Source organism: Stegodyphus dumicola, chromosome 2 (genome assembly GCF_044657685.1).
Source record: "Stegodyphus dumicola isolate Sdum_Otavi_A_Nest chromosome 2, ASM4465768v1".
NCBI lineage: Eukaryota > Metazoa > Arthropoda > Arachnida > Araneae > Eresidae > Stegodyphus > Stegodyphus dumicola.
The window spans coordinates 4,280,445-4,299,234 of NC_140769.1; the positions used below are offsets into that span (position 1 = coordinate 4,280,445).

The 18,790-nt window shown below is 32.2% G+C and overlaps 1 protein-coding gene across 1 annotated transcript in view; it reads right to left on the minus strand.

Moving 5' to 3' along the window:
- LOC118195646 (UBX domain-containing protein 1) overlaps nucleotides 1-18,790 on the minus strand; it is a 100,374-nt gene that overhangs the window by 56,682 nt on the left and 24,902 nt on the right. Inside the window, exons 4-6 of the mRNA XM_085810391.1 lie at nucleotides 10,065-10,164; nucleotides 3,444-3,575; nucleotides 2,884-3,003 (exon numbers count right to left, since the gene is read on the minus strand). Of these exons, the coding sequence (XP_085666517.1) occupies nucleotides 2,884-3,003; nucleotides 3,444-3,575; nucleotides 10,065-10,164 (352 nt within the window). The remainder of the gene's footprint in view (nucleotides 1-2,883; nucleotides 3,004-3,443; nucleotides 3,576-10,064; nucleotides 10,165-18,790) is intronic.

Sequence of the window (18,790 nt, forward strand, 5' to 3'; positions counted from 1 at the left end):
ATCGGCATAGCCAGATGTTGAGCATCCCAAGCAGAAAACCTCAAAGACACTCAGGAAACTGCCTCTTCTAAATATCAGTAGACTAAAGCACTTTATCACCATCGGAATAGGAACTTCTATAAATCAGTCTTTTCTTAAATATCAGTATCAAACCAATATACAACGCTTTAGCCAATCTCTTCATCTTACCGATTAAACTCAGTTCATATTAGCACACCTTGTACTTTTATCCTCCATACTCTATTTCTTTTCAATCTTCTCCCCCCCCCATCACGTCAAGACTCCTTTCATGGAGGTAGGAAGTAAGATGGAGTTGCCCTAAGCAAGTTTCTCCCGTACCCTGCTCTGAAGCACCGGCGATCCCTACGTGGTGACCAAAACATTGGGTCATTTATCATTGAGTTCAATGGGATTTGACGCGTTCGGATGTAAATATTTTGTAATCACATTGTAAATATACATATAAATGTATATATTTTCTTTTTCTACAACACTTCAGAGTCCTAAGTATGTGAAAACAACATATTTTTAAACAACATTTCATTCTGAATGAAATTAAATGCTATACTTTTCACAGGACAGTTTTCTCAGAATGGTTTAATTTGAATGAAATATTTTCACAAGTTTTTGTTAATTACATTAGAAAAAAAATTAAGGTAATTCGATTTTATTAAGGTACAAAAATTAAGATCAAAGTTTATTGTATTATTAATATTAAAATTATGCATTATTTCTTTTCTATTTATAGAGCTTCTTCCTAAAATACTTTCTTAAATATGACAAGATTTTTTGGTTTCTGAGACATCTTTTAAATCGAAAAATGTAAGTCAATTTATAATTTTCGGTTCATTTTAAATTAAAGAATTATTAGGAATTAATGAAATACTTTAAATAGTACTTGACTTTCTCCGAACATTTCTAAAAGGGAATAAAATACGTTTTTTTTTTTTTTTTTTTTTTTTTTAAGTATTATTTAAAACTTGTAACTGAGTTATTATAAAATGTAAGGGGAATAATTCTTTTAATTATACTTATCAGATTTTTTTTTACCCTACTTTTCCTAATTTCGCCTTGAGACAGACTGACATATATTTTTTAACACTAGACCCAGTTCATCAGATGAAATGACTGTTAAGAAACAATAAGCCTAGTAGACAGTCTGTTTACATTTTATTTATTTATTAATTCAAAGGCAATTTAACAATAAAATGACACCACACTTAATATAAGGAACTTTCTTTAAAGTATCACATCTAACTTCATACAAGGAATTTGTTTTCTATGTATTTCAACTTTGATTAATTTTAGACCTTTTGGCTGTTCTGACATCATGCATAAAGGAGCATTTGCTTTTGAAATTTTGAAATAATGAATCTCCCTTTATATTGAGTCCCCATGTCTCTGAAATGATTCAACTTATTATAGCAACAGCAAATATTTTTCTCTTACACTGAAAACACTAGAAAGGGAAAAAAAAATCCTTTATTCAATCTCTTTGTTTACATATTTTCCTGGTGCCTATCAAAACAAAAATTACTCACTTTTTCTTTCACAGAGTCCAAAGAAACACAACTATTATTTAACCTTCCTTGAAGTCAGACTATTTAACCTTCCTTGAAGTCAGACTATTTAATCTTCCTTGAAGTCAGATATCCTAGGTGCAGTATGCTTTCAAGCAAATGTTTAACATGAATTCCAAACACAAACAAGTCAATTTTGAAGTAGTATAAGAGTTTTGTTGAGGGAGCTGCATTTGTGACCAGACAATGAGACATTTCAGCCAACTACCAGTTTCAGATCCAGTTGCTGATCACAAACAAACCTTTTTGCAGAGCCCATCAATGTGGAACTAGTCAAGAGTTATAAATAACAAAATGCATAATTAGCAACTTCTTGCACTTTTGCTCTTCTGAGCTGCTACTGATGTGGAAGTTAAAACCAGATAATAAGGCCAAAGACTTAAATTCTGCACTGATCTCCAACAACTAATGAACATCATTTTTAGTGTTTAACAGCAGTGTTTTTTTTTTTTTTTTTTTTTTTTTTTTTTTTTTTTTTTTTTTATCATTTTAAACATCATCATTAAATATCAGTATCAAAACAACATACTTTACTTATATTTAATAAGTTGATGAAACTGTATGCACAAAATAAATTAAAAAAAATATTCAGTACTTGCATATTATCCTGTCAAACAAGAAACCTGGCAGAGATTCCAGCACAGTTACACCAAATGTTCCTGCAGAATTCTGAATGAACTGATATCGTCTTATTTAATAAACAATCAGTATTTAACTCACTTCATTTTTGCCTATATAAAAAACTCACCGATTAAGATTTTACCAGAAGCTTTGTTTAGAGTACTATGAGAACAATCTTCACGCAGGTAGATCCAATCTGTTTTGATTTTATTGGTCATATTCAGCTGACTATATCATATCCATCAATATACACTTTGATAGTAAAATTACATAACTTTGAAAATAATCCACTGCTTTCTATTCTGCAGGAGGGAAGTCTCAAATTTTAATTATTTCTTTGAAAATGCAGTAAATAGTTAATTCATATCCCTGTTCATAAAAACCAAAAGTGGCTTATCAAGAATTGATGAGAAATACGTCAAATTAAAAGCACAGATGTTAAAAGTGTGTAGCGACATGATACTCATCCATAACTGGCACTAAATTATGCTTGATGACAGTTTCAAAGTCAATAGGATAACATGTAAGTACCAGATATTTTAATAAATTTTGATTTTACAGTCATTTCAAATTCAGTATACATTTTTTGTGGGCATACTGTATATGGTTTAAAGCAAATAATGGATGATTTTAAATATTTTTATCCCCAAATTACAATATGGCTGAGAGAAAAAAATCCTACTTCTGTCTCACATGAGTCAACTCCTGCCCAGTCTTCCTACGATTTTTTTCTTTTTCCAAAGCCTCCCGTTTTTCTTGCTCCGCTTTTTCAGCTCTTCGCTGTTTGATTAAATTTTCTATCCTAAGTAAAACAAACATAAAAACTATATATTTTCATATTTTCTTGCATTCGCCATTAAAAATTAAACTATTATTTTTAATTTATAAAATGAAGTAAAATATTCACAAACAGCTTCATATAACATTAAATGCTTCTATATAATTAATCATAATAGCAACTTTAATTTTCAAGCAAATACATTGAGAATTAGTGGTATTCAAACTTCATGGCAGTGCAACTCCATGTGAAATCAGACTTTTTAGAAGTTTTATTCATCTGTGACCCCAATATAAATTTTCGTTACCCCAACCCATACTTCGAATACCACTGTATTAAATAGCTTAAAAATTCCAACTAAAAAAAGAACTCTAAAAAGCAAGCATTTTTAAGCAAAACATGCAAGCGTAACAAAATATGCAAGGATAGAGATTCAAATAAAAGTAAAACCACTTAAGAAATACTTTTTTATTTGCTCTTTTTTTTCTTCTTCAGACAAAGGTTTAATTTCTTCTGATGACTGAGAGAAACTTTGATGGCCAGTTTTTACGGCATGAAATTCAATTTCAGAGTCAGTGCGAAACTTGCGATTGCATCTAAAAAAAATAATATAAAGCTTAGCATTGCAGCTGTTGAATATATGTAAAAATTTTCTACAGTTGTTTAATTCATAAAGTACATTAAAAATAATCTAAATCTAAATAAATGAATATGTATTTTTCCAGTTTTGGAAAGGAAAGAAGGGATAATTGTCTAGCAGAGGTGAACGGGGTAAAAACAGTTGAGAACCATTCGCAAACTTTTATCTTAATCTTTAAGCAATTAAATTCAGTTATTAATCAAAATTAATTGTTAGATAAGTTTAATATTGACTTCAACAGAAAAGAATTTAATGATTATTTTATTTGACAAGTTAATAGAAAGTAATATTAAGATTGAAATCATACTTGCACAAACTACCAGGTACTTTTACCTGGAACCCACACCACTTGGCACTTTTTTGTTTTCACGTACTTGCTTGGTAGCAGCCATCACCAGTTTAGTTCAATTTATTTTCTGGTTTTTATAGCCATCACTTGCTCAAACATGTTTCTCATCTAAACTGTATTTCATTTTACTTACTTTTTTAAACTGCAATGGATTTTATTATATTCGCAATTGGTCAAGAGATAAAAAAGCACCCATCCTGTTTCTTTAAGAAAGAGATGTTCTTCACAAACGAAGAGTGTTCATATAACAACTGCATGCAGTTAAATGTGACTTGAAGCCACAATGGCAATTCAGCCTTTGCACATCACACCAGGAAGAAAAAGAATGCCCTAATACAAACATAGTTTGTTGTATCAAGCATTTCTTTCATTACAGCTGCAGAATTCACTTACTTATAGTGCCAGAAATTGACATCTGTTAATTTTTGCAAACCAAAGCTTTCTTCAAATGAATCATAACACAATAATAAGGCTAATAGATTGGAATAATTATATAACGAAGGTATGTACTCTTTGTAATCTTGTTCCAATGTTAAAATCAAAAAAGGTGAAAAAAATTACACAAACTGATAAAAACTTATTCACAAAAAGAAACATAATGTAAGCTATCTTCTTCAACAATAAGTTTTTGGAGAATTTTGTTGTGAAATTAGACAATGCTCCCGGTTGCTGCTCTTGGTTGTTCTGATATGGCTAGTATCGAGAAAAAAACAAAGGGAAAGAAATAAGCCAAAATATACCAAAAATGTGTTGTATGGCTTTAATGAAAAAGTACTAACTAATGTTTCTGTTGCTTCAAAAAACACCCTATCATAATGTATTTATGATAGGGTATATTTATTATTTATTATTACCCTATCATAATTTATATGTAGATATAAATTACATTATCATTATTTCAATGAATACAAATTTAACTAGCCTTTTATAAGTATTCACAATATTTCTAAAATATTACACATTAAAAGATTTTTAATATTTATAAAAATTATTTTTATTCTTTGTATTGCTACTGAGATAAAAAACATTCATTTATTTTAATTTTAAAAATTTTAATATGATGTTAAATTCTACGAGTGCATGCTGCAATATGAAGTGAGATCGACTGATAGAGTCAAAAGTCTTTAATCGGGACATCGACGATTCCAGATTATCGATTTTTCCGGATTATAGATCATCACTTTAAATCTGGTCAGATGGCATGCAGAAATTATAAAATTAAAAATATGAAATCATAATTTATGAAATAAAGAGCAGTAAAACTGGTATTATGAACAGAAAATTTGAGAAATAAAGAAAAATTCTGAGTCTATAGAAAATACTAAAGCTTAAAATATACGGAAAAATTCAAAATTTACATCTAAAGTTAAGGTCTTCTGTATCAATCATTAAATTCAAAAATATGCGCTGTTAAGGGTACCTAGGAAATAACCATAAAATATGTCCTAAAAAACTGGAATACAAAGAAAAATACAAAGGCTAAACATCGATTAACAAAAACCTCCCGAAAATCATTCAAGGATCATCTCTTATCAAAGTGTGACGTCATCTTATCCCTAAATGAAGAATCTTGAAACACTCCTTCTTATCTGCTGTGCCTCCGGCTATGGACTTGCACTACACACCGCCTGTGCAATCCGCCTGCGAACTCATCCGCAATCCGTCTCCTGACTCTCAACTGTCACTTTCATACTATTGTTGAGAGATAAGTAAACTTAGGAGATACAAAGCTGCTCATGTGGCTCCACCTATTTTTGAAAAGCTTCTTAGTATGCTGGTGCTGCGGTAGCATCATCTCTTGAAGGTTGCATTGTGAGGCATTTTTGAAAAAAATTTCATACTATTCTTTATATATATAAGCGGCTAAAGTGTGTGTCGCCGATAGTTTATTGTTGCCACTCGGAAAAATGAGCGCGGAAATGAACGTTTCCGCAGTTTTTAATTAATATCTCGGCCGATTAAAGCTGTACGAAGATGAGAACGGTATCGATGGAATCGGAGAATTTTTTTGGAATCCGAGAATACGCGTATCGAATTTCAACTTGGCGCCGTTCCGTAGATATTCGAGAAAAAAGAATTTGGCACGTAGCCAAATCCTTGTAATAGACATAACCCAAGAAAGGAAGTGGAAAATGTACAGAAAACGTAGGGGAAAATTAGTTTTTAATTAATATCTCAGCTAATTAAAGTCCCAAGAAGACGCGAATGGTCAAAATGGCGTGCCACGGACCTGCGGAATCCAACGGTGTGCTTCGCTAAGTCTGGGAACCAGCCGTTTCGGAGATGATGTTACTTCACCCATATATATATATATGTGGCTTAAGTGTCTGTTTGTCACCGATATTTTATTGGTTGCTTGCGTACCTGTACTAGCCAATGGGGTGAAGTTGCCGTTTCAATTGAGACGTAGACAATTTCCTGTAAAATCATAAGTCTCAGGGCCAAACGCTTAAGAGTGTTGGCATTTTTTTACCTCAGCCTGCATTTGGACACCGTCAACTTTATGTCGCCTGTTCAAGAGTTCGTGAAAGAACGGAGGTAAAATTAAAAATAATTGATGGTCCTCTGCAAGGTGAGCTTAAAAATGATGAAAAGATCTACACAAGAAATGTTGTGTACAAAGAGATCAAAATTTACAATGAAAAAAAAAAAAAAAAAAGCTTAATATTTATTTTTTTACTTTATTAAACATTTCTTTCAATGTAAGTTGTTTAAGTTGCTTCGTTTTATGTGATAATACTTTCTCTTTAATTATATAAGCAGACATAATTTCTTGTTCAGTTACAAAGTTCCACTGTTCAAGTCCTATAATTGCTGTGTCGAGAATACCGACTAATTTGTCAATCGAAATTTTTTTATTTTCAATAACCTCTGTGTCACTTTCTTCACTATCGGAAGCGAATTATAATGATGAGGAGTTTGATTTAAATTATAACAAAGAAAGAGTACATCGAGATGAAATACTACATTTAGTAAGGAATTATACGCCAAAAGATAAGGATAGTGCTGACAGATCAACTTTCAATTCATTGCACCCCGCAGCGCAATGTTTTGATTTTCTCATGTTTTGATTTGAAATTATTACATTCATTGTAGTTATCTTCTGGTCATATAGTGTTTCAGATTCGAAAATCAATAACTAAACAATCACAAATATTTTAAAAGCAGTATATCATTAGAACTTCTGATAGTGGTTGCCCTACAATTCTTTTTTGATCTTTTTTAAGTTTATGATATCAGTGTTTAGTTTTTTAATCACATGACAAACCCTTTTATTTATCATTTTAGCTATAATTAAATACCATTTTCTTCATGCTTACACCACAACAACAAAATCACACAATCTTTGATATCAGCACATCTTTAGAACTCTCAACAGAATGCTAATTGTTGGCATGTTCTTTTCTCTTTGATTTACGTTTGCTATTATTATTAATACATCATAACATGTGGTGGCAGCCACAAAAGTGAAATGTGCACAAAATTGAGGACTGAGGTTAATACATTTAATTGCTTCACAGTTACAGCTAGTCTTCATAATGAGCTAATTCTCACTACATTTGGCATAATTCTAGGAATGCATTTAATTCTTATAAATGTAATACATGCTGTCAATCACATACCTATTTTAAATTTTAAATCTGAGTAATTCTGGATTATCTCACTCACAGTGTACTATTTTTATGAAAGTCTGCTCATATCTTCAAGTAAAGTATTGGGTTTTAATCAAAGCTTCCGGACACCACAAATATTGTCTGCGCAAACAGTTCTTGTTGACGTGTTTAATCATATTTTGTCAAACAATTTTTGGTGTTTGAAAGAAAGAGACTTGCTTTAGAAGAGTGTGTTGTGAAATCTATAAAAACAAATCGGTACCATTATGTACAAGGTGTCTGAAATGGAACTGTCATGCTACCAGATTAGAATCATCATTTACCTCCAGTTCTGTTGCAAAAAGTCAGCTACAGAATGTCACCAAATCATGTATACAGCTTTAGATACCAAAGTTGTATTATATGACAATGTGAATGACATTCAAGAAGCACAGCACTCTGTCCGGCTTTACTGATGTTGACGAGGCCCACCTGCAATAACTTGTAGATCAGTATGCAATCACTCAAGAGCTTGCTGAGGAGTTAAGACATTAGTGCCATGCTCATTAGTCGTGCTATGCATTGCATAAACTTTTTGTTCAAGTTCAATTACTGGGTGCAGCATGAGCTGACTCAAGCAGACAAGGATAGAGATGTTCGGGCATGCACTAATCTGCTCGAATATCAACACAAGGACAAAATTCTGAACTGGATCGTCACTTGTGATGAAAAGTGGATTTATTTACACAACACAGGCTGAAAAAGGGTTTGGTGTGTGCCCGGTGTGCCTGTCGGCAGTATCTCAAAGTGCAATTTGACTAACAAAAAGATCATGCTTTGTATCTGGTGGGACTGCCATGGTTATTATCCACAAAGAGTATCTGTAAAAAGGTAAAACCCTTGAGAATAAGGTGTACAGCAAGATGCTAGTCCGTCTTGACACTGCTATCAAGGAAAACATCAAACTGAGTTCTGGCACAAAAAGGCAATGTTTCACATCAAGATAACGCAAGATCACATGTGTCTGCATGCATCAGCTGTACTCTGCACGAACTCAAATGAGCTTTTTTGCTATACCCCCCCCGCATAAAGGCTCAACATTGCCCCTTCGTACTTCTACCTTTTTTTCTCACCTGCACCTACATCTTGTTGGTGCTATCTTTCATTCTGCAGAGGGCGTCCGAAATGAGGATCTGTTTTTTGGACTCAGAGCCACCAAGTTTCTTGGCCGAAGGCTTTGAAAAACTACCAAAACGTTAGCAGAAAATCAAAGATTTGGATGATGATTACTAAAAGTACTGCTTTCATGTTTTTTTTTTTTTTTTTTTTTTTTTTTTTTCCTCCCTAACTTTATTAAGAACATTTTTTGGCAGAAAGCTTTCATTACAACTAGCTATATTGGACGATTACTGGTGAATTATTTGGTTATTTGAAGCTGCTGAGAAATTATTTAAACTCATTGAATTTTATTATTTCATGAAGGATTGATTGATTGATATGTATGAATATTTCTTCTCTGATGATTGTGAGATTGAATTTATGGAAATTATTACTATCTCTGGAGAAAATTATGAACCTGACTGAGTATTTAGCTTTTGTGTTTTGAAGAAGTGGTATTATTTTTTTAGAGATAGCATTCTCATTACATCAAGTACCAGGGAAGATTTATTCCTCTTTGTTTTCAGGTTATTGATTTAATAAGTATGAATTTGAATTTTGCTTGAGTTAACTGACCTTAAAAATATGAGTTTATTGATTTAACTTGGTTTTAGATCAATCACACAATTCCTCTACTCAGTATAAGATTTTGGGTGGTGATTACTATCCGCACTAAACTTTATTAAGAACGTTTTTTGGCAAAAAACTTTTGTTATGTTCAGGTATTACGCCCTGTTTATCAATTTTAGCAAAAACCTAATAAACTCTATATGAATACAGAAAGCTTAAATATGGAAAACAGAATTTGTTGGGATTTTCAGATAACAGTTATCGTGGGCGATGAAACTGCCACACACATAGAGATATGCAGACAGAAAGACATCATTGATTGTAAAAAAAAGTAAAAGCATGTTGTGGGGACACTCATTTGTTCTTATTCACTTGGTAGAATTTGTTACTTGGTTACTCACTTGACCAGTAGAAGGTGAAAAACCAACACATTGAGATTCATAATATGAAATAACACCAAGCCTTAATTTTTCTTATAATGAATCCATGTTCACAATATAGATTATTTTTAAAAATAACATATAACCTCTTTTAGAAAGTTCATGATAGCCATTTCACTTACAAAATTTACAAACAGTAATTTAAAAAAAAATCAGCTTATGTGTTAACTAGATTACCGGATTCAGAAAGGATTGGAGTTCTAGAGCCAGTTTAAAAAAATACTGCAAAATTAGAATTTAAAAAAAAATTTAAAAAGACTTTTTTTATAAAATTTATTCATTGCATTAGATTTTGAGCAAAGCAAAACTTTTTCTTTTATAAAAAGTTAACTTACTCGTCACATTTAATAGATTTTGCTTCAGCTATTATTTCTTCGCTCAAATTCTGAATTTTTTCCCCATTACCCTCCACTTCCTCTTCATCAGCATTCTCACCTTAAATTAATTCATTGGTTTAAATTTTAATGTCATGATAAATTTCTAAATGTCACACAAATATTGCAAGCAAAATATTCTAATTGGGAAAAAGGGAAAAAATAAATAAAATAAACACTTTTTTATATCAAACACATAATTATAAAAGGATTTTACACTGGCATTTGAAAATTGTGGTTACCAGCTTACAAAAGAAACACAAAGCGGATTTCTAAATTGTTCACACATTTTAATTCGTTTTCAGTACTAAAAACAGATATCAATTTACATACACAATAACATATGTTATGCATAATTATGGATTGCAGCATTAAATTTTCAGATTGCTGGAAAGGATACAAGAAACAGAAATGCTGGCTATCAGCATTTCAATGCGAATTATTTATAATTTTGTAGACCCTGAAACTGGATGCCATACTTGCACTGCGGAGCAATTAAGGGGCAGTGCTAAACGGTGAATTAAATGCAGCGGGGCACTGCTCGCCACCATTTAGACTCATCTTTGATAGAATTTATGTGGCATCGGTTATAATCAAAAACTGAAGTTTTTTCTGCAATATTGAGTGCTATTGATAATTTGATGCCACCTGTTTAGATTGAAAATTTTTTTTGTTATGTTTTACTTATACATAGAATATTCTTGATTAAGAAAAATGTAGAAAAGAAAGGGGGTAAATTACTTTTTTTTACTTTGTTCTTAAGTAATAATTTTCCTCTCTTTTGAACTCTATTATTTCATAATGTTATACTTGATGACAACTGGCAGAAAACAAAATAGAAAAGGGGGGCACATTTTTAACTGATGTTGCTCTAACCAAATTGTACCCTATATACTTAAGTCATTAAAACTGCAATACCACAAAGGAGAAAAAAACCAACAAATTCACATTAAGTTTACCTTATAATTCAATAAAGAAATTATTTTAATTTCAGATAGATCTTATAATTATTTTTCAGATAGCTCAAACATGCAGAATGTGCTAATATCAGTTATTGCACAGACCTTCAATGAGCAATAAATAACTTTTGCTATATGGGAAAGCAAACAATGAAATATACTTTGGATGATAGTTTTGAGGTATTAAGCTCATAAGGCTTAAATTTATTGCCAGAGAACATTGTTGTAGTTCCTTCTGGTCATTGTCACACCAATATCTGGCAGCTACGGATCAGATGCCTTCAGTTGGTGAGCGTAGCCAGCCAAGGAAGAACATGCTGTTAATGTCATCAAAGGAAGAATATGCTCAATTAAGGAATTGCCAGCTATTCCATATATGCTATCCTATCCTAATCAGTATAGCAGTTAGTGATGCTGGCAGCCGAACTGATAGACCCATGTTCGAAATCCAGAGAAGGCATGAACGTTTGTAAATAAATAATGTCTGTGGCATGAACACACTAAAATAATGGCAAGTTGAATATCCTCACAAGAGGTTTGGTGGTAGGAGAAGATGGGTGGAAGAGCCTCAGCCATTACTTAGAGCAATCAAAATTACGACAGAGATGCAAAGGGAATGCAGTGGGGCTATACCTGTATGATCAAGGATGAAATTCTGGTGTTTCAGCCACCTGTACATTTGCAAGGTTGAAGAATTTATCCTTATTCTTATTATTTTAAGACCCTAAAATTACAAGTAAATTCCCTCTTTAAATGTTAAATTATTAGAAGAAATCTTTGAGTTTAAAAAAAAGGCCCAATTTACTATTATTGAATTAAAATTCAGACTTTTTTACCAACATAAAATATTATTTTTTACTTAAATAATAAAATATATTCCACTGTATTATATTTAAGTTACTGAAAAAAATAAAGACACATAATTACCAAAAAGCTGAATTTTACTGAACTAAAAAGAAAACAAATCTACATAATTGAAATTCTATTGATAATGATACGGGGGAAAACAACCTATATTTACACAAAACTTTAAAATTCAAATTTTAAAGTCCAGTAAAGGATGAACATCTTAAGTTAGACAATAATTTCAACTTTTAACTATTATTTTAAAATTATGTGTTAATTGTGCATGTAAATTATTTATTAAGTATAAATTGAATGTTTTCAGGCCAAAGATTTCTGAATCAACATTTCACATTTCAGTGAATGTACATACATGCAGTGCCTACACAAGGCTCACAGAAAAGCCATATAAAGTCAGACGTCCACACAAAATAGTCAATCCAGACATCCGGACCTATGCATCAACAGCATCCCCCCCTTTTTAAAGACATTTGATATTTTTTCGTAATAAAATATGGGCAGTCTCGATTCTTAACTTCATTTTGGCACAGATGTCAAATCTGGCAAATCATTATTTATTATTTTTTACTTTCATCATCACTTATTTTCAATATACTGCATTTATACTATTTCAACTCATGCCTCACACAGTGATGTCGAAATTTTTTTTTTTTTTTTTTTTTTTTTTTTTAAATATTAGTAATACATAAGAGCATAGACCTTTTATAACATTCTTGGTGATAATAGCAGATCTCAGCTAACTCTGCTGTGAAGTGTGTGTTGACAAGGAAAAATTTAACAAAAATTTATTTCCATGTATAAGAACAGATTCTGTAAAAGAAACTCATAGGCCAAAAGATTAAATTTAGTGATGTCTGAAATGAGAATAATTGATTTGTTATTTAGATAAGCCCAGGACTAGTGCCAGAGCTGCAGAATTTAGCAATAGCAAGATCTTTAAAATTTAAGGAAGGCACTAGGACACAAAATTTAAGAGTGGCACAATTTTTGGAATTTAGGGATGCAATTAACCACAGAATTTTAGAACTGCACAGGACCCAAGGCTGGATTAAGATCATTAGATGCCCTAAACACTTAAGGGATTCTGGAATCTCCACATATACACATGCCAGTTTTTTCTTCATTCCTTCTGTCTTTCTCGGTTTTGTTTTAGCTGTACCATGCATTCCATGCTAAAACAGCAAAGGGAAATTTTGGGGGGACCAAGAAATTATGTCTATCTTTAGAATTAAAGAGAAAGCACAAAAAAATATAGCAAATTAAACAGCTCCCACTGAAAGAAATAAACATTCAGCCTTTTTTTTCAGGGGGGCGGTAAATTTTGATTCCTTTAAGATCATATATGCTTCATTTTTTTCATAAATCACTGTTTCATATTGTTAATATCATCATTTCTACTTGTCATTTTACTAGATTTAAATCAATGGTATAATATCGAGAAAAACCCTAAATTTGGAATTACCAAAGTTCCAACGAGTCTGGATCTTGGACTATACTGTAATATAGGAGTAGTCCTAACATCTACGTATGGTGCAGAATAATGTTAAACAAAATTAATGTTTCTTTGTTTTTACTGATTTCACTATTTGTAGAGACATTAAATTATTTTGAATTAAGAGTATATGAAAAATGAGCAATGCCCTTGCCAGGAATTGAACTTGGACTTCTCGAATATGCCTCAAGTATACTACCGTTACACCAGGAAGGCATGCCGGAAGGAGGGAGAAAATAATAATAATTAAATTTCATTAAATCTTAATTACTTGGATACACAGCTTTACATTTCATCACAATTGCAAGATGTTCAACCACAAATTTAAAGCAACATAATGCACCATTATACTGTTGATTATGTACTTAACAGCTCTTATATATAACATTCATAGGTAGATAAGTATTGTGGCCAGCAAGATCATCACACATTACACCTCTTGATTTACTTTTCTGAGGTTGCATTAAGATCAAGTGTAATTTTCCAGAAAAGAACTGCTTGTACTCTTACCATCATTGAACAGATGCTGAATATAACATGCTTAGAAATTGAATATTGATTTGATGTTCTTCATGTAAAAAAAAAGGTACTTAGTTGTTGCACCTGCGCACGCATCTTAATTACTAGCGTTTGCGCATTCACTTTTGAGCTCTTAAGAGTTTGTGAGTTAAGAGCATGTGAGAGAATTTGTGGCTTCGAGTGGTAATAAAAGATATAAATTAATGAGAATAAAAGTGTGATATAATGCAGTCCATTGTTCCCAAGTATATTATAGTATAGTGCCTGTACAAAACATCGTGGTCCGTCCTGGGCCAGAGATCTATGGATTATGAGTTATTTACAAGTAACGAGTAAGTCAGCAGTTTCGATTTAAAAATAAAGTGCCATTTTATTATTTAGAGATACTGTGTAAGAGTTTTGAGAAAATTTATAGTATTTATATACTGTGTTTAAGTATTTGAGAACAATTACTTATTATCTTGTGTTATTGTATTAAGAGTATAATGTTGATAAAAGGTGCACTTAAAGAAGATTTTAGCTATTAGCTTTAGAACTGAATATAGAATTAAGTGATAAGCTATTAGCTTTAGAACTGAATATACAATTAAGTGAAAAGATAACGGTTACAGATTTAAATTTAGTGATTAAGCGTAGTGAAGCTTTTAAATCCGATCCAAATTCGGTAATAGAGTTGGGTAATTCCATAGCAGAGCATCGTAAAGCTGAAGAAGCTAAAGTATTACAGTTAGAACAAATTAAATTGGAGAGATCTAAAACAGAACTGGAAATTTCTCGACTGCGAGCTAAAAGCAAAAGTGATAATAATTATCAAAACAAAACTAAAGGAGAAGGTTCCGATGCCTTAGATTCCCTTATTAAAAGTATAAGAACACTAACACTGAAGGTTCCGAGTAAATCTGAAAACTGGAGTTACATTTTCTCGTCTTTAGAAAGAGTTTCACGACAAAAAATGTTCCTGAGAAATCTAAAGCGGAAATATTGTTAAACTTGTTACGGGAATGGGCTTCGAACGTTATCGTGTACATTAGAGATGAGGAGATAAGTGACTATGAAAAAGTAAAAGCTATTGTTCTAAAAGAATTCAAACATACACTATAAATTGTTTTGGAGAATTTTAAAAGGGCTCAAGACCTAAATGAGTCACATGTGCAGTTCATGTCGCGATTAACGACAAATTCTGAATATTACTTAAAATTGAGGAAAGTGTCTGATTTTGAAACTTTGAAGCAATTAATATCAGACAAATTGTTTGAGACATTAGATCGAGAAACAATCTTATGATCTTTCTGTAAGGCAAGCTGAAAGCTGGTTTCCGCCTCAACAAATGGCAAAGGAAGCAGATTTATTTTTCACATCTCGCGGAAAATCCCTTACCAAAAGTGTAAACAGCTTTCAAAAATCTCGCAACAATTACAAAACATCAAAAAATGTTTCAAAGGTATTCCTTGCCGATATAAAAGCTTTAAAGTGTGTTCTTTGTTAGGAAAATCATTTTTTGCCAAAAAAATTATTATTCATTAAATCATTCTGTTAAAAACTGCAAATCGAAGTTTTCGTGTTCTTTTTGTGGGAAAAGACATCACGTGACACTGCATTTTCCAGTAGTAAATAAATCATCGAAAGAGAATGAAAAAAAATAAAAATGAGACAGCAAGCAGTTCCAGTATGCTTTTTCCCCTAGCGTCATACTTTTTGCTATACATATTCTCTGCTTACAATGAATAGTGTAAACAAAACCAAAAACATTCTTAGCACGGCTATTTGCTTTATTAATGATGGTATGGGTAAGCTACATCCAGTTAAAACATTACTTGATGACGGCAGTACTTCGTTTATAAGCGGAGACTGTGCGAATAAATTCGACTTTTACTCTGAGAAGGTAAACATCGTGATTTCCAGATTAAATGATTCCTTATTTACAACTCGAAAAAGAATTTTAGCATGCATTAGCAATAAAGAAAAAAGTTATGCGAGATATTTAGACTTATTAGTAGTACTAAAAATTATGCAAGATTTGATTCCTTCAAGGAAAATTGATATTAAAATGCAGGATTTTTATAACATAAAATTAGCCGATGAGAATTTTAATCTTCCAGAATGTATAGAGATGCTTTTAGGAGCTGAGTTTTTTTTTTTTTTTTTTTTTTTTTTTTAAATATTAAAGTCTGAACAAATTTGCTATGAAAACTCGAGTCTTGTTTTACAAAACAGCATGTTCGGGTTTATTGTGTCGGAAAGCATTACTTCAGAAGAACAGAGCCACGTTTATTGTGGGTTAATGAAAACATCTGATAACTTAGAACAAACAATGAGAAAATTTTGGGAAATAGGGAATGCCGAAACAGCGATTCCAAAAAATAAAGAGACAGCAATATGTGAAGAACATTATGTGCAAACTCATAAGCAGAATGAAGAAGGGAGATACATTGTAACAATGCCACTAAAGGAAGATCCTATTTGCTTAGGAAATTCGAAAGATTTTTCCCTTGAGAGATTAAATTCCCTATGGAAAAGATTAGTTAAAGACTCTGAATATTTAAGTCTGTATCAGGATTTTTTAAAGGAATATGAAGAGCTAGGGCATATGACTGAGGTTAAAGAGAAAAAAAAGCCTAGGCTAGTGTACTATATGCCACATCATGGGATATAACGACCTGGGAACAAAAAAAAAAAAAAAAAAAGAAAAGAAAAGAAAAAGAAAAAAAAAAAAAATTGAGAACAGTGTTTAATGCATCATGTTTAACACCAAATGGAATTTTACAACGTAATGAAGTAATGGAGGGGTTATTCAAGATGATCTCTTTTCAATCATGCTTAGATTTAGAAAGTACCCATTCGCATTTACGGCAGATAATAGAAGAATGTATAGAATGATTGAAACTAACCCTGAACAGAGATGCTTGCAGTGAATCCTATGGAAGAAAGAAAGTGATGCACCTGTGAAAATCTACGAGCTAAATACTGTGACCTATGGTACAGTTAATGAGCCATACTTAGCTATGAGAACTCTTAAACAATTGTCGATTGATGAAGGTTCACAATTTCCATTAGCTGCGCCAGTCTTACTTAAAAATTTTTACATGGATGATGTGCTTAGTGGAGCGGAATCTTCGAGTACAGCTAAGGAGCTTAATTCCCAGTTAACTGCAATACTGAAGAGTGGAAAAATGACATTGCACAAGTGGTGTAGTAATCATGCTGAACTTGCGAAAGAAGATTACTCCTATCTCTTTCCTAATGAAGAAGAATCTACAACACTTGGAGTGTCCTGGAGGTCTAGAAGAGACTATTTCTGTTTTAGACTGAAACTTGATAATGAAACAGTTGTTACCAACCGACAGATATTGTCCACAATTTCAAGATTGTTTGAACTGATTGGTTTACTAGGGCCAATCATAAGTAAAGCCAAAATATTCCTCCAACGGTTGTGGTGTTAAAGCTGAATTGGGATGACTACCAAAAAAGGAAGCTGATGAATGGAAGAAGTTCTCTAATGAATTTGTAGTTTTAAGTAAAACAGAAGTTGAAAGGTTTATTCCTATTGCAGAAGTAGACCACGTGAAAGTTCATGGATTTGCAGATGCCTCTGATGTAGCATACGGAGCAGCCATATATTGCAAGTCCCGTTCAAGAGATGGAGAAGTGAAGACAAGGTTAGTGACGAGTAAATCCAGAGTCTCGCCTATTAAATGAGTTACTATTTCGAGACTAGAGCTTTGTGCTGCAGTCCTACTTGCAAGGTTAGTGGTTAGAGTAATATCTGCATCAGAGATTCCTGTGAACAAAGTGTATCTGTGGAGTGACTCCATGATCGTGCTTTTGTGGATACAAAAGAGCCTTATCAGTTGAAGACGTTTGTTGCAAATCGAGTGACAATTCAAGAGTTGACACTAATGGTCATCAGTGACATCGTGTCATCAAAGGAGAATCCAAGTGATCTTATATCCCGAGGTTTGGACCCCAGTAAACTTCTACAAAATTATATGTGGTAGAAAGGCTCTCTGTTCCTGAGAAACGACAATAATCCGAATAAAGAGATTCCGGTGGAAGTCATTGTGAAGAACTTTCCACACGAACTTAAAATCCTTAGTAACTCTAATATTTTTCTTAATGTTAAAGCTAACCCTTTCATTGAGGATTTCTTAAATTTAAGTAATAACTCTAAAATTATTTGTGTTTTAAGTTTTATTTTTAGGTTTGTGAACAACTGCAAAGGGAAGGACAAGGTTTCAGGTCCTCTTCAGAGCTATGAATTAAAATTAGCTGAACTTAAACTGATTAAGCTAATTCAAGACAGTGAATTTAAAAAAGAAATATCAAGCCTTGAAAGGGAGGGTAAGATACCTCCAGATAGCAAGGTAAGAAGTATTTTTCCATTTTTAGATCAATATGGAATTTTATGAGTTCGAGGCAGATTAGCTAATTGTAAGTTGAATTTCGATAGAAAATTTCCAACAATCTTACCAAAGAATCATAAGTTGACTAATCTAATTACTGTGATGTTTCATAAGAAATACATGCATAGTGGCCCACAAGGCTTACTGTCTATTGTTAGACTAGGGTTTTGGCCCTTAAACGGACGCAACACTTGTAGAAAAATAGTACATGAGTATGTCGCATGTTTCAAAGCAAAATCAGTGCCCTGTCAACAACTTATGGGTCAATTCCCTCAAGAAAGAGTCAGCCCAAATTTTCCATTCAATTGTGTTGGATTTGATTTTTTTTATCCTTATTTTATAAAATACGCACATCAGAGAAAAGATCGCCTTAACAAGGTGTATGTGTGCATTTTCGTTTGTTTTGTTACCAAAGCTTGCCATCTTGAATTCGTAACAGACCTGTCTTGTCAA